The sequence below is a fragment of the Hemiscyllium ocellatum genome, chromosome 37 (assembly GCF_020745735.1).
Source record: "Hemiscyllium ocellatum isolate sHemOce1 chromosome 37, sHemOce1.pat.X.cur, whole genome shotgun sequence".
Classification (NCBI taxonomy): Eukaryota; Metazoa; Chordata; class Chondrichthyes; order Orectolobiformes; family Hemiscylliidae; genus Hemiscyllium; species Hemiscyllium ocellatum.
Genome location: NC_083437.1, coordinates 9,828,721 through 9,843,868, shown reverse-complemented (window position 1 = coordinate 9,843,868; position 15,148 = coordinate 9,828,721). Strand labels below are relative to the sequence as shown.

General features: G+C 42.4%; 1 protein-coding gene across 1 annotated transcript in view; it reads right to left on the bottom strand.

Moving 5' to 3' along the window:
• The window catches only part of nphp4 (nephronophthisis 4), a 402,509-nt gene that overhangs the window by 47,340 nt on the left and 340,021 nt on the right, over positions 1-15,148 (bottom strand). The window contains exons 17-20 of the mRNA XM_060851914.1: positions 14,249-14,377; positions 10,739-10,944; positions 6,571-6,797; positions 5,590-5,779 (exon numbers count right to left, since the gene is read on the bottom strand). Coding sequence (XP_060707897.1) covers positions 5,590-5,779; positions 6,571-6,797; positions 10,739-10,944; positions 14,249-14,377 — 752 coding nt within the window. The remainder of the gene's footprint in view (positions 1-5,589; positions 5,780-6,570; positions 6,798-10,738; positions 10,945-14,248; positions 14,378-15,148) is intronic.

The following is a 15,148-nucleotide window of genomic DNA, read 5'->3' as shown; positions in this document are numbered from 1 at the left end:
CGCTGACTAGACATATGCCTTTGTCAAGATACTAGACTTACCCATGACGTACGCATCATCAACTTCATACAGGTGATTTTGCAGATGTTAAATGAAAATGCTGAAGCTACCACGAAAAATAGCAAAGGATTCCATTTGCGAAATAAGAGGGCAAGGATGATGTCAGCAGATTTGAAGGAGGGAGGGGAATCTACGCAGGGATTGAGAAATATCAACAATATCAGTCTGTGAGAGGACCAGGCAATTGATCACAAGATGAGCCCAGAGGAAGCATGCAAGAGACAGGAGAACAACCAGGAAAGGTCAGGAGTTCAGGTTTATGGCACACTGTAGCATGTGAGGAAGTCTGGCCCAGTGGAAGCAAACAAAGCATTAGAGGCAATTGGTCAATTTTTTCAATCTTAGTAACAAAGACTCTATGAGCTCCTTGTTGTCAAAAGGTGAACATCAAGGAACCAAGGTGGAGGAACTGAAGAAGATGGTTTTTAGTAGATATTATATATTTTATAGCTCAGACCAATGCAGAGGTAACATTAATTTCTATGTCTACCACAGGGAGTGATGTCAGTGCTTCAGCTCTCAATTCTTTCTACAGCTTTGCTTCCTTTCTCCTGAACCCACATGTTAATCTCATGAAAGACCATCTCTATCACTTCCTGGTATCATGTTCCACACACGGTCCCTTTCTTGCTTCCTTCTTTCCAAGTTCTCCCCTTCCTAGAAATAAACTTTGTCCCAATTAATTTACAACTGCACTTCCAAAATCCTAAGTGCCTGGTCTTTGGTGAACGAATGACCAAAACATTTCTAAAGCTAACAATCTCCTACGCCACCCTATGAGTTCCTAAACCCCGTCAAATCTATTTTTAGATTAGATTCCCTACAGTGTGGAAACAGGCCCTTCGGCCCAACCAGTGCACACCAACCCTCCAAAGAGTAACCCACCCAGAACCATTCCCCTACCCTATATTTACCTCTGACTAATGCACCTAGCACTATGGGTAATTTAGCATGGCCAATTCACCTGACCTGCACATCTTTGGACTGTGGGAGGAAACCGGAGCACCCGGAGGAAACTCACGCAGACACGGGGAGAATGTGCAAACTCCACACAGACAGTCACCCGAGGCTGGAATCGAACCTGGGACCCTGGTGCTGTGAAGTAGCAGTGGAAACCACTGAGCCACCGTGATTTCTCACTCTTTTCCTGGTCATTTCCCCAGAATGATCCTTGTTTCTATTTTAAGTCCAAGGAACATTTATTTGAACAGAAGTGGTGAATATCAAGTTGAATGCAAAATTAGCTGGACTACATAAAACTGTCTCTAGTCCTACTCTCACATGATAAAGCTGCTCATTATTTCAGAATTATTCTGGACTGCAAAGACAATTTGTAATTTCTTGTCTCTACTGTAGTGCTCCGTTGTTCTGTGTATGAATTTGTGAGTCTGTTTACTATTAATGCTCAGTGTGCTTGATTATATAAAAGGTTACTGGACCTGTAACATTTTCCCTTCTTTTTCTTCACAGATGTAGCCAAACTTGCTGAGTTTCTCCAGCTTATGAGAGAAGCCAGGCCACTACTATTCAGCTCCCCATCTTTGTTGGGGATTCATGACTATTGCGAGGCAAACGTATAGATCACATTTCACCTCAACATATAGATTACAGCAAACAGAGAAAAAAAATGTAAAGTCAGTCACTTGTCAGGTCTGAAATATATATGCAGTAGGAAACTATTTTGGAGTAACACAGAACTTGATCTCCATCATGAGGCTTCAATTACCAGTCATTGCTGGGATAAATGATCATAATCCAGTTAGCAATTTGGAGCAGCTATTGTTCATTTTGCCACTGGGTTCAGCAGTGAAGAATTAAAAAATGTACTTTCCTGATTCTACACCATTACCTGGAGCTTCTGTAATGGCAAATATGTACGAGTCTTTTCTTGCTGGAGAACAAGTAAAAGGAAAAGGAATAGCTGTGAATCTCACATGCAAGTGGGGTCATGAATGGGACCCAGTGATAAATGCAGCAATATATTGATCTGGAGTTGTATCTCAAGGAAAAGTGGTTGCAAATAGCACCCTGGAATATGAGAAAATACATGAAAATGTGAAGTACTATTAGTGGTCTTGAAGAGATTTTTTAAAAGTATTGGAAATGCACCTATAGACAAATTACACTGTGAATATAAAACGACAATTTCCATACATCACTTTGATTTGTTGCATTGAATGATGCCTTTCTACATATTGTGTTACGACTAAGGCTGGAGCAGAGTACGGATTCCTTTTTGCTGCACAGGTCATGAGAATATTTATATTTCACTAGGTTGATGATTTGGCTAATTACGTAGATCTCAGACGTTATCTTATTTAATATTAGTAACAAGGCAGCCTGGTTTCTTGCGTCAACAAAAAATAAAAATTACTTAAACAAACATGCTTATACTAGTTGTTTAAAAGTGTCTGCAAAGATTGATACATTTTTATTCCATTCCAAAATTAAAATGAGACAAACATGGCGAATGGACAAATTGTGATTTGAACACCAAAATGGATCAAACAGCAAATGTGATCAAGTCAGATTCCACAGATTTCCCCAACTAATACTATTAGTAACACAGTGGGGTTGACAAATTTCATTAAAACATGACAAGAATCAAAGTGCTCACTTTTGATGGTCTGGCCTTGAAACTCCCTCAAGAACCATTTTACAGTGGACTGCCAATGATAACTACTCACATTCTGGGAGTTCACCTTTGTTCCCTTGGTCGACAGACCTGGATTCTGGAAACTGCGCTCTAGCACTGACAGGCACAACTCTAGCTGCTCACAAACCCAGTACTGTCCCCCTGTTAGCTTGCTTTCTTTGTGAGCTCCGATTATCGGCAGCACGGTGGCTCAGTGGTTAGCACTGCTGCCTCACAGCACCAGGGACCCAGGTTCAATTCCAGTCTCGGGCGTCTGTCTACGTGGAGTTTGCGTATTCTCCCCATATCTGCGTGGGTTTCCTCCAGGTGCTCTGGTTTCCTCCCACAATCCAAAGATGTGCAGGTCAGGTGAATTGGTCATGCGAAATAGCCTAGAGTGTGAGGTGCATTAGTCAGAGGGAAATGGGTCTTTGTGGGTTACTTTTCAGAAGGTCAGTGTGGACTTGTTGGGCCAAATGGCCTGTTTCCACAACGTAGGGAATCGAATCTAATTTAATCCTGTTCAGTTGCACTCACCAGTTAATGCTTTTATGGCTTTTTAACTCCTAATTTAAACAAAAAAAAATGTTTAACATATTTTCCTAATCAACCTGTACAGAAATGTTACTGCACACCCCTGGAGCAGTTGGGACTTAATTCTGAGTCTTCTTGTTGTGGTTCTGTTCGCCGAGCTGGGAATTTGTGTTGCAGACGTTTCGTCCCCTGTCTAGGTGACATCCTCAGCTTAGGCGGTTGGCACAGGATTCCCATTTCCTGGCTTGTCTTAGCATCTCTCGCTTGTAGGTGTTCAAAGTCTGTGAGAAGATTTGTAGCTCGGGTGCTCGTTGCTGTGGTTCTGTTCACTGAGCTGGGAATTTGTGGTGCAGACGTTTCGTCCCCTGAGGATGTCACCTAGACAGGGGACGAAAGGTCTGCAACACAAATTCCCAGCTCGGCGACAGAACCACAATGAGCACCCGAGCTACAAATCTTCTCACAAACTCTGGGTCTTCTTGTCCAGAGGTTGGGACACCACCACTGCACCACAAGAGCCTACTCTCTACTGTAGTATTAGTGGCAAATGGATTCTTCCAAGACCCAACTCCAATACTTTGTTGCTTGGCTGTATAGTGCTATCCCAGTACTCTTGGCCTTTCATTCAGCCCCAACAGTATGTAACCAGTGTAAATCAGCAACTTTTTCAGTGCTCCAGTTAAACAGCTGTTCTGTTCATGGAGTCTGATTCTGCCTCTTGTTTTCTAACTCCAACTATGACCCAAGAATTTCTCTCCAGTGATCCCTGAATTGTGTGGAGTGATCTACCAAAAAGTTTATAATGAGCTCTGACCTAGTGAGAACCAGCAGTTTAAGTCAAATTTAGCAACCACTTGGAACTTTCTGCTTTCAGAATGTCACAGTTCATAGATTTCTGACTCCCACACAGACCAAACAGAAATCAAGGTCATCAGATTTGCCAAAGATTTAATGCATTACAGGATTTACTTCTTTAGTTTGATCCTGCCCTCTCCTTAAATTTCTCAGGATACCAATCATAGAGTCATAGTCATAGAGAGGTACAGCATGGAAACATACCCTTCGGTCCAACCCGTCCAGATAAACCAACCCAATCTAGTCTCACCTGCCAGCACCCGGCCCATATCCCTCCAAAACCTTCCTATTCATATACCCATCCAGATGCCTCTTAAATGTTGCAATTGTACCAGCCTCCACCACTTCCTCTGGCAGCTTATTCCATACACGTACCACCCTCTGCATGAAAAAGTTGCCCCTGAGGTCTCTTTAATATCTTTCCCCTCTCACTCTAAACCTAAGACTCTAGTTCTGGACCCCCCAACCCCAGGGACAGGACTTTGTCTATTTACCCTATCCATGCCCCTCATAATTTTGTGAATCTCTATAAGGTCACCCCTCAGCCTCTGACGCTCCAGGGAAAACAGCCCCAGCCTGTTCAGCCTCTCCCTGTAGCTCAAATCCTCCAACCCTGGCAACATCCTTTTCAATCTTTTCTGAACCCTTTCAAGTTTCACAATATCTTTCCGATAGGAAGGAGACCAGAATTGCATGCAATATTCCAATAGTGGCCTAACTAATGTCCTGTACAGCCACAACATGACCTCCCAACTCCAGTACTCAATCCTCTGAACAATAAAGGAAAGCATACCAAATGCCTCCTTCGCTATCCTATCTACCTGCAACTCCACTTTCAAGGAGCTATGAACCTGCACTCCAAGGTCTTTTTGTTCAGCAACACTCCCTAGGACCTTACCATTAAGTGTATAAGTCCTGCTAAGATTTGCTTTCCCAAAATGCAGCACCTCACATTTATCTGAATTAAACTCCATCTGCCACTTCTCAGCCCGTTGGCCCCAATCCAGGTGGCTTATGTTGTACATAATCCTGCAAGGTGATTGTTAACGGATGTCTCAAATGAATCTGTTTCTAGCAGTGTCCAATATCCACACACCAACATCTACCTACCAGCAGAAACGTCAACAAGACAGCAATCACAAGCAGAAAGCACAGGCTGACCATTCTCCAGCAATCTAACTCTGTGGTACTGAGGTGTTCAATGCTGCAATGCTTCATTGGTTGTAAAGTGTGGGTCGTTCTGAAGTTGTGAAAGATGCGATTTAAATGCAAGCTCTTTTTATTTATTCCCATATGACATCAGAATATTACCTACTAAATTATTACAGACCAGAAACCATAAAGGATAACTTATTTATGTCTTCAATTAATATCGAGCAGTGCCTTATCACCTGAGCCTCCTGATGAACTATGATATTGCTTTTAAATCAAATAAAATAAGAGTGAACTGGGATTAAAGGAACCTAGAGACATGAAAAGCTACTAGAGTTTAGACTACAGTGTACCTGTGGAGCAATGGAATGGTCAGCACTGAAGGTCTGGAATTTAAATGGGATGTAGACAGTCTCCTTTGGTCGTAGGTAGAGCTGAGGAAACTGTACTCCTCCTTCAATATGGAACATGTCCTCCTCCAGCGGTGTCAGTGTTTTCGTGAGGTTCTTGAAGTATTTCCATTCTCTGCTGTTCACAATGACGCTGGAACAGATACAAATCAGACACTCAACATCCATACTGAAGAAGGAAGAGCCTTGGTGTTAAAACGTATTATTGCAGAATACGAAGCAGTAAAGAGAACAAAAGAGAGTGATCTCCATAGACCTGATCTATTGTCTGCTATGAACATCTATTATTAACACAGGCAAGGGAACTTTGGTTTGTATCCAACAGCATTGGTCCTGAAATTGTGTTTCCCAAATCACATATTGATAGGAGACTTTCTTTCATCTTCTCATTGCTATGGAAAGACATTTCCAGATGAAAGAGAAGGGGAGAGAGCAATCACAAATCAATGTTACGGTTCCTAGGACAGGAGAGGTGTTTGAAGAAGCCTGAAGGTGGGCCATTCGTCTGCTTATCCAACAACTAGAAAAAGATAGCTGATCCAAAAAAGGAATAAAAATAGGAGGACATTCTCTCCAGCAATATTCAACACATTTACAGCAGGAAAATTCAAACCTTTGGTCAAGGGAAACTGTCCTAATCTGTGACTTGCTCATGGGGTATTCTCACAGCCCAGTCATCACATTATTAATGTTTAAGCATTTCCTCTGTCTGTCGCTTGATCGCTTCAATCCCAAATTCCAACTTTAGGCAAGAAAGTAGTATGGTAAATTCAAGGACTATGGAACCAAAGATCTGCTGAGGGTCAAAGGGGAGCAGAAGGAGAGCTGGGAGTGAGTCGCAATCTTGTTGCCCATAATGCACTGCAGTCACAGACAGTAACACTGAGTGTCAGTCTTTGTCCACTTGTGCAACAAGCAGTATACCTGAGTTCTGGATGTTCGCACTCAATGGTTATTGTGTGTTGAACACTGTAGGGATTTTTCAGAGAAAACTCAAAAAATTCAGCATTTCCAAGTGTGGCATACAAAGTGTACTGTGTGGTGATGGCCTGGCATAACATCCTGCTGATACTTTCCGATTTAATCCGCTCCCGGTACGCATTGATGATCTGCAAGTCTCTCTCATGATGCTTTCGCTCCTCGTGTTTAGTCTGGAAAAAGAACACACATGTTATCAAGTGTGGACATCTCTTCGGCAGACAGATTGCAAATGAGTGAAATTGTGAGCTTACACCATTCCTTGATCTTTCAGTAACGTCACACCCAATGCTAGTTGGCAACTCTAACATGGTATTGATAAGGGCTTAGAAAAGAACATTCACCTACTCTTCTGCCAGAAACTAGCTTGCAAATATTCATAATCAGTAAATGTATTCTAGCTATCTAGTCCTAAATCGCAAGCAAACAAGGGAAAATGAGAGAGAAAAGAGAGAAGGGAAGAAATATTACAATTCATTGTTGAAGTCAAACTGCATCAACTACTGAGAGAAAAAATAACTGCCAAACTAAAAGAAAATGATTCACTTTGATGTTACTTTAAAAATGACTAGCAATGCATATAAAGGTTATTACTCTTGAGAAGAGTTACCTTGTTGAATCACTATCATTCTATGGTTTGTGTGGTGAAGGTGCACCCACAACACTGTTTATAAGAAATTTCATGTTTTTGTCACAGTGACAATGAGTGTGTAGCAGTATATTTCCAAGTCAAAATGATGTGTGATTTGGATTGGAATTTGGAGATGATAGTGCTCCCACTGACCTGCTGTCCTTGCTTTCATAGATGGGATGGTCATGGAGTTGGAAAGTTTTGAGAAATATGCCTTGGCAAGTTGCAAGAACACACAGCAGGCACAGTGCACTGGCACTGCAGGTGTAATATCGGCTCTTCATACTTAATGGTGTCAATTTTCTTGAGCCTTGTTTAGAACTGTACACATCCAGACAAGTGGAGAGTAATTACTCTGTTCTGATGGAAGATTATGTACCTGAAACATTAACTCTTAATTTTTATCGATGGCACGGTGGCTCAGTGGTTAGCACTGCTGCCTCACAATGCCAGGGACTCAGGTTCAATTCCCACCTTGGGTGACTATCTGTGTGGAATTTGCACATGCACCCTGTGTCTGCAGGGATTTTCTCTGGGTGCTCTGGTTTCCTCCCACAATCCAAAGATGAGCAAGTCAGGTGAATTGGCCATGCTAAATTGCTCATAATGTTAGGTGCATTCGTCAGGGGTAAATATAGGGTAGGGGAATGGTTCTGGGTGGGCTACTCTTCAGAGGGTCAGTGTGGACTTGTTGGGCCAAATGACCTGTTTCCATACTGGAGGGAATCTAATCAAATCTTGTCAGACAGCCATAGCTCTCAATCAAGCTGGGACTTGGGTACAGATTAATGAATGTTTTGAATAAGAAGATTAACTGAGAGGCCAGACATTCCTTACTCTAATATCAGTTCCTGCTTGATTGACAGTGAATGGCTGTTTGATTCTGTGCTATCAATTTCACAATGTTTGTTAACATTTTCAATGCTGGCAATTTCAGTTTAAAACTTTATAGAGTCTGGACGATTGATGCTTTTCTTGCCCTGTGTTGGAAAGGCCACTTTTTTTTAATAGAGTGGAAATTTTTCAATGAATGACTATTTTTTGAAAGTTTTGTTTTAACACATTCTACTGTGTGTATTGCTTCAGTACAATATTTAGTGGGCGTATGGGCATAGGAGATCAGAGGGATCATGGGATTGTTTGGAGGAATATAGCTTGGCATGGAAGGCATGAGGGATCATGGGAGTTGTTTGGGGCTAGTGGACATGAGGTAGAATAGGTGGGGGTGAGGAGGTAGTGTAATGGTTGAGGAGGTATGAGGGCTAGAGGACCACTTTTTATTACTGAGACCATGTTCCACAACACTGAGGTAGATCTTTTAAACAACTTAACCTGGAACATTTGGCCAAAAGAAAATGGCTGACCTGGAAATTTTCCTGACTCCCACTACCCCCTACGAGGATGAGAATCCAGGCCAATGTTTACATGGGCCTTCATCAGAGTGATCAACTAATTGGAGGCATTTTCTGGAAATGTGTCCATATTTGCACAGAGGTTCCTGAGAGAGATGTCAATACTTACAGTAAAGATTAAAATCCTCTCCTGTAGGTAACACACCAGTGATAGAGGAATATATCACTTGTGTGTTACTGGATCAGAGATAAATATGTTCATAAAGACTTGAAAACCCATAACCACAATCTATCAACTTATGGCACATTTAGCCTGTGCTGAATATCATGCAACTTCATCAAATTTCCAAACATGACAATTGTCATGAAGAAGATTAGCTGAGTATTCGGGCAAGGGATCTACTGCTATAAATAATTGGGCTTTCTCACACTATTTACAAATCAAACAAAAGGCAGGAATATTGTGGAGGAAGTGAGGACTGCAGATGCTGGAGATCAGAGTCGAGAGTATGGTGCTGGAAAAGCACAGCAGGTCAGGCAGCATCCTTCATCAGGAAGGAGGCTTGTGGGACGGGGCTGAGAGATAAATGGGAGGGGGATGGGACTGGGGGGAGGTAGCTGGGAAAGTGATAGATGGATGAAGGTGAGGGGAAAGGTGACAGGTCAGAGGGGGCAGTGATGGATGGGTCCGGAGAGCAATGCCAAGTTGGAGACTTGGAACTGGGATAATGTGAGGGGAGGAGAAATGAGGAATATTGTGTTTGGATCAAAATGCTTACATTGGCCCAATAAAAGGTAACCAGGGTGTTGGATACATTGTGTGATGGATACTTTATCCGCACCTAACGTACATTTCAAAGCACAGTTATACAGACAAAGCAAAATGCCAGCAGCTTCCCCGAGATGGAAAATTCAGTGGGTCCTTAGTCGTCTGACCCACATCCCCAGACGCAGGACTGATATCACATCAGCTGCCTGACCAAAGTAAGAAGGAAGGAGAAAATAATCAGTTTAACTTTGTGGTGATGACATTTTGTGAAGCTGCTGTCGCATTATATGAGCAATAAGTTAAGAATCACTGACTGCAGTACATATATGCACACACACTCCCGCTCTCTCCTCTCCTCTCCTCTCCCTCCACCAGCATCAGGGAATTACCTTTTAGACAGATATGCATTGTAATAGCAAATCACATTACTCATTACTGGATGAGGATGTTACAAGAGTAGTCAGTGGCCCCCAATGGCAATATGACTGGGTGAGGAATCCAGAGGCCCAGGCTAATGCTCAAACATGAGCATTCAAATCCCACCACAACAGCTGAAGGAACTTAAATTAGATTAATTAAACCTGGAATTGAGAGCTTGTTTTGGTAATAATAACCATGAAACTATCATTTATTGCTACAAATCCATCTGGTTCATTAATGTCCTTTAGGAACCTGCTGTTCTTATCCAGCCTGGCTGATACGTGACATAAGACCCACAGCAATGTGGTTGATTCTTAACTACTCTCCAAAGTACTCTAGCAAGACAGCAGCAAGGCCTCATCTGGATAATGTGTCCAGTTCTGGTAGTCCTATTATAGGAAGAATATTATGACACTGGAGAGGGTTCAGATTTACCTGGATGTTGCCGGCAATGGAGGAATGGGACTTCTTTCACTGCAGCATAGGAGGTTGAGGGGTGTCATTATACAGATACAGGGAATGGCAGGTGCCTTTTCTCTCGGATGGAGGCTTTCAAGGCTCGGAATATATTGTTAAGATAAGAGGAGCAAGACTTTTTTTAACACACACAGTAGTTCATATGTGGAATGAACTTCCAGAGATGGTGGATGCGGGTACAGTTGCAATGTTTAGAAGACATTTGGATAAATACATGAATAAGAAATATTGGGAGGGATATAGGCCGAGCACAGGAAGGTGGGACCAGGTTAGTTTGGGATTATGGTCAGGTTGGATTGTTTGGACCAAAGGGTCTGTTTCCATACAGTATGACTCTTTGACTATGACATGGAGTGCAAGGACAAATAACAACAATCAATAGTGGCCCAGCCAGTGATGCCCATTTACTTTTCAGATGCATTTTACTTTCCATTGTTGGTCAAACTTTAAACATGAGCATCATACCAAAACGTGGGTCTTCGATTTAAGATCGACACCGGACTCCAGCTGTCGAACAGCCATCATCCTCCGCAGCTTCCGTTTCCGAAGGATATCCGCGTCACTATCTAGATCTTGTTGTCCAAAGTTGTCAATTCGTGCTCTGGAGAAAAGGACAGAAGCCAGCTCACTGTCCAAGTCTACCATTCGTTGTGCTCTATACATGTTTAAAGCTGAAAAAGAAAGAGAAGACAAATTGTAAGATAACTTACAGAAAACCCAGAAGGGAGAGAGGAGGCTTTACCTTTTTAAACACAAGTTGTCATGATCCATTCTGAGCTGCTTGGTTGGGTGCTGAAAGAAGATACAAGAATAATTTCCAGAAGTGAATTACCATATGTACTTGAAAAGGACATATTTGCACCACCAGGGAAAACCAGGGAATGAGACTAATTGGATAGCTCTTTCAACACAGAGTCGGCTAAATTGTCATCATCTTTACTGTCGGATTCTGAGAGGTATTAGAATTATCAGAGCAAATTATAACAAACTCACATCTTCAGATTTCTCATTCTCTGCAGCTGTAACTTTACTGCAAATTTCAATGGGAATTCCCAATGCCAAGAACTGTCATTGAAGATCTGGGAGACTGAAAGACTGCAGACCTGACAATATCTGAAGCAGGGTGGGGCAGGGGAGAGAAATCATCATTGCACCCAAGGAACGTCATCAAGGTTTGATACTTCAGCTGCTAAGATGAGGGACTCTCAAACCGTCTTATCACACTTTACATTGTGGCATCATTTGCAAAGAAGCACTTTTCAACAACAATCTACATGGACCTGGCACTTCCATTGTATTCTTCCTCTTCTGTCTTCTCATGGCGAGTAGCACATGATGCAGATAAAGCGCGGTGGCTCAGTGGTTAGCACTGCTGCCTCACAACACCAGGGACCCAGGTTCCAATCCACCCTTGGGCAACTATCTGTGTGGAGTTTGCACATTCTTCCCGTGTCTACATGGGTTTCTTCCGGATGCTCCAGTTTACTCCCACAATTCAAAGATGTGCAGGTCAGGTGAATTGGCCATGCTAAATTGCCCATAGTGTTCAGGGAAGTGTAAGTTAGGTGTATCAGTCAGAGTAATGGGGAATGGGTTTGGATGGGATACTCTTCAGAGGGTCGGTGTGGATATGTTGGGCTAAAGGGCCTGTTTCCACATTGTAGGGAGTCTATATGCTTATGTCTGTTTCTGTCGCCAGATTTTACTGGAACAGGTCTCTAGCCCGTTGCCAGAGGCTATAGCACCACAGCCAGCAGGACAGACCATTCTTACTAGCTGCCACAGGCATATCAGAAGGAGTGACAGGCTGATGATTAACTTGCTTGTCCACGTAATGAACATGCCTTTCATGACCAATGAGTCCAAGAAGCTCTCATTCAGAGGAGGAATACTATCCACTGCATCACCTTCCTTCAAGGTGTGTTGTTGCTGCTCTGAAAATTTGGGCATCTAAATTGTAAATATTCCCATGTCACAGGACGTAAGTTTACACTTCACTATTTTTAGCTCCAGAGGAGGCAATACAGAAGAGATGGCTGGTAATCTTAAAACAAACTTTCTTACCTTGTTCTAATTTTACCGAGTTATTTTGCCTTAAATAAAGTATGCAGATATTGTAGAGTATACAATTAACATTTAACTAAAATTTGAATGATACTTATAAGTTATTAAGAAAGTAATTTCCGATAATAGAAATAACCTAGGAATCTTTGTAAAAGAGTGTTATTTTCTCAGGAATTCATTGAAGAGGTGGATAATTCATGCGGAGGTAACATGGGACATCGGGCCACTGAAATATCCACGCAGAATGCAGTAACACTGAACAGATCTCAGGCAAATGTCTGGAGCAAATTACAGATCTGCTGCCTGGACAAATATCGAGGTTAGTGAATAACTTGGCCTTTTAAGAATTTGCTTGATTTCTGTTCATGAAGAACACAGGGAAAGGAGAGAAAGAGGGAAGTGTGCCTGTGTGTGTTTCTATACCTGTGTGCATGTGCACATGTGGGCTTGTATGTCTGACAGATGGCATGTCATATGTGGAAAAGTGATAGTGAAAGAATGACTGCAAGAGAGCAAAGTAAATGTTACAGGGACAGGGAGAAGGAAGGGGAGAACAAGTGAAAGAGTGATGAGCTACTAGAATAAGTGTTTAGCCAAGGTGGGGTTGGTCAGTGAAAGGATCATGAAATATTCATAACACTTTTTCAAAAAACTTGGAATTCTCCCTCTCTGATACACCACACAACCAAACGAGTGTGGACATCTTATCTCACGACTGTTTCTGTTAGCTAATTATGTATAAAAATGTTTGACGTGTTTCTTTACCAAAACAGTCACTTCAAAACACGTCTAGGCAATTAATTGCAGATGAAGCATTGTGAAATGTTTCGGAGGGATGAGGTCATTGGGATCGAGCTTGCTTGGGACAACAGGTTTTCGAAGACAAACAGGATAAAAGAGCACCATGACTTTATCTTTCATTCAAAATGTCTGATCATTGACCACAAGTAATAAGAGATAGCTGCAACACTGACCATGAGTAATTAACTTCAGTGTTCATTGTAATGACCATAGACAAAGGGTAATGATCATAGACTATCACCCACGTTTGATTCAACCAGTAGGTTATCAATAATGAGGGGCTAAGTATCGCTTCTGAAAGAGACACCACTGGTATTGTACTGCTGGCACCCTAAGCAAAGCAAAAACTTTAAAACAACATAGTTAATGAGATTAAAGTGACAATTTGAGGAGTGAAGTCCAGTCTCAATTGTGTTCACCAGGCTGGGCTGGCCTGAAGCTGACCTGCAGATACAATTGTGGATGTGTCGGAAAATACAGGTAGCACTGAAATTCCATTGAAATGAATATAACTGGACGCCAGATGTTTCACTGACCAGGGGCAGACCCCAATACCAATCATTTGGGATACTGATAAAAATAAGTTTCTACCTATCTACCTCATATCCTGAACCACAAAGCTAATTAGATTAGATAAGATTAGATTAGATTACTTACAGTGTGGAATCAGGCCCTACGGCCCAACAAGTCCACACCGACCCGCCAAAACGCAACCAACCCATTCCCCTACATTTACCCCTTTACCTAACACTACGGGCAATTTAGCATGGCCAATTCACCTGACCTGCACATCTTTGGACTGTGGGAGGAAACCGGAGCAACTGGAGGAAACCCACGCAGACACGGGGAGAATGTGCAAACTCCACAGTCAGTCGCCTGAGTCGGGAATTGAACCTGGATCTCTGGCGCTGTGAGGCAGCAGTGCTAACCGCTGTGCCACCGTGCCGCCCACTTTGTAATTCTTTGTACGGAATAGAGTAATTACCTATGCAGTGTGTAAATACAGTCAGTTCAATATGTTCCACTATTGAGGATCCTGTGTTTACTGGAAGCATTCTGCTCTGACCCATATGAGAGAACAGACTAACCAAAAGCTGAGTCGATACTTACCACTGAGTTTTTTCGGACTTCTTGTCGATAGGCTCCCACCAGAAAAACCACTGGTTCTATCCTGTGAGGAGATGATCCTTGACTCAGAAACAGGAATCGGATTCTTTGCTGTCCGCTTAGGCTGGTGACCTTGTGGTGACAAAACATGCAGCAATGTCATCAAGTGCTTCACGTTAACTCGTGCGACATGAATATGAGAAATGATGTTTGACAGAAAAGAGCTTATTTACTTATTTTAGAACGACATTCCACTCTTGATATGGCACTTAACTGTTGAGAATAGGACACTTCTGAGTTCAAGTCATGTTTGAGGACAGCTTACCCTGAGGGCGGAATGTGGGTGAGTGAATACCTAAAAATACACCTGACATTACATTAAAGTGGATTGAACCAAAGGATGAGTCAGCTTGTTGCAATGATCTACTAAATTGGACATGGAAGATGGATCTATCCTTGAGACAATGCCTTTCCTTTTCTTATTTTTGCTTCTTTCTCAAAAAGCCACACAGAACAACTGAGCTAATGATCCAGGTGAAGGTGAGGACTGCAAATGCTGGAGATCAGAGTGAAGATTAGAGTGGTGCTGGAAAGGCACAGCAGGTAACCTGCTCCTCGATGCTGCCTGACCTGCTGTGCTCTTCCAGCATCGCTCTAACCTTGACTCTGAGCTATGATCCATCCAGCAGGCTTCTGGCCAGAGCCATCTCCCCACCTAATACTAAACTGCCATATGAGTTAACCAAAACACTTTCAGCCAAACATTAAGCTTGACAGTTCAAGAGAATCCTAATGCAGGTTCTCATGCAGACAACAACAGATTATCAGGCCAACAGACAGTATCAAGATTTGCATCTGACCATTAAAAGGCCCTCATTAATACCCTGGACTCTGCTGCAGTTA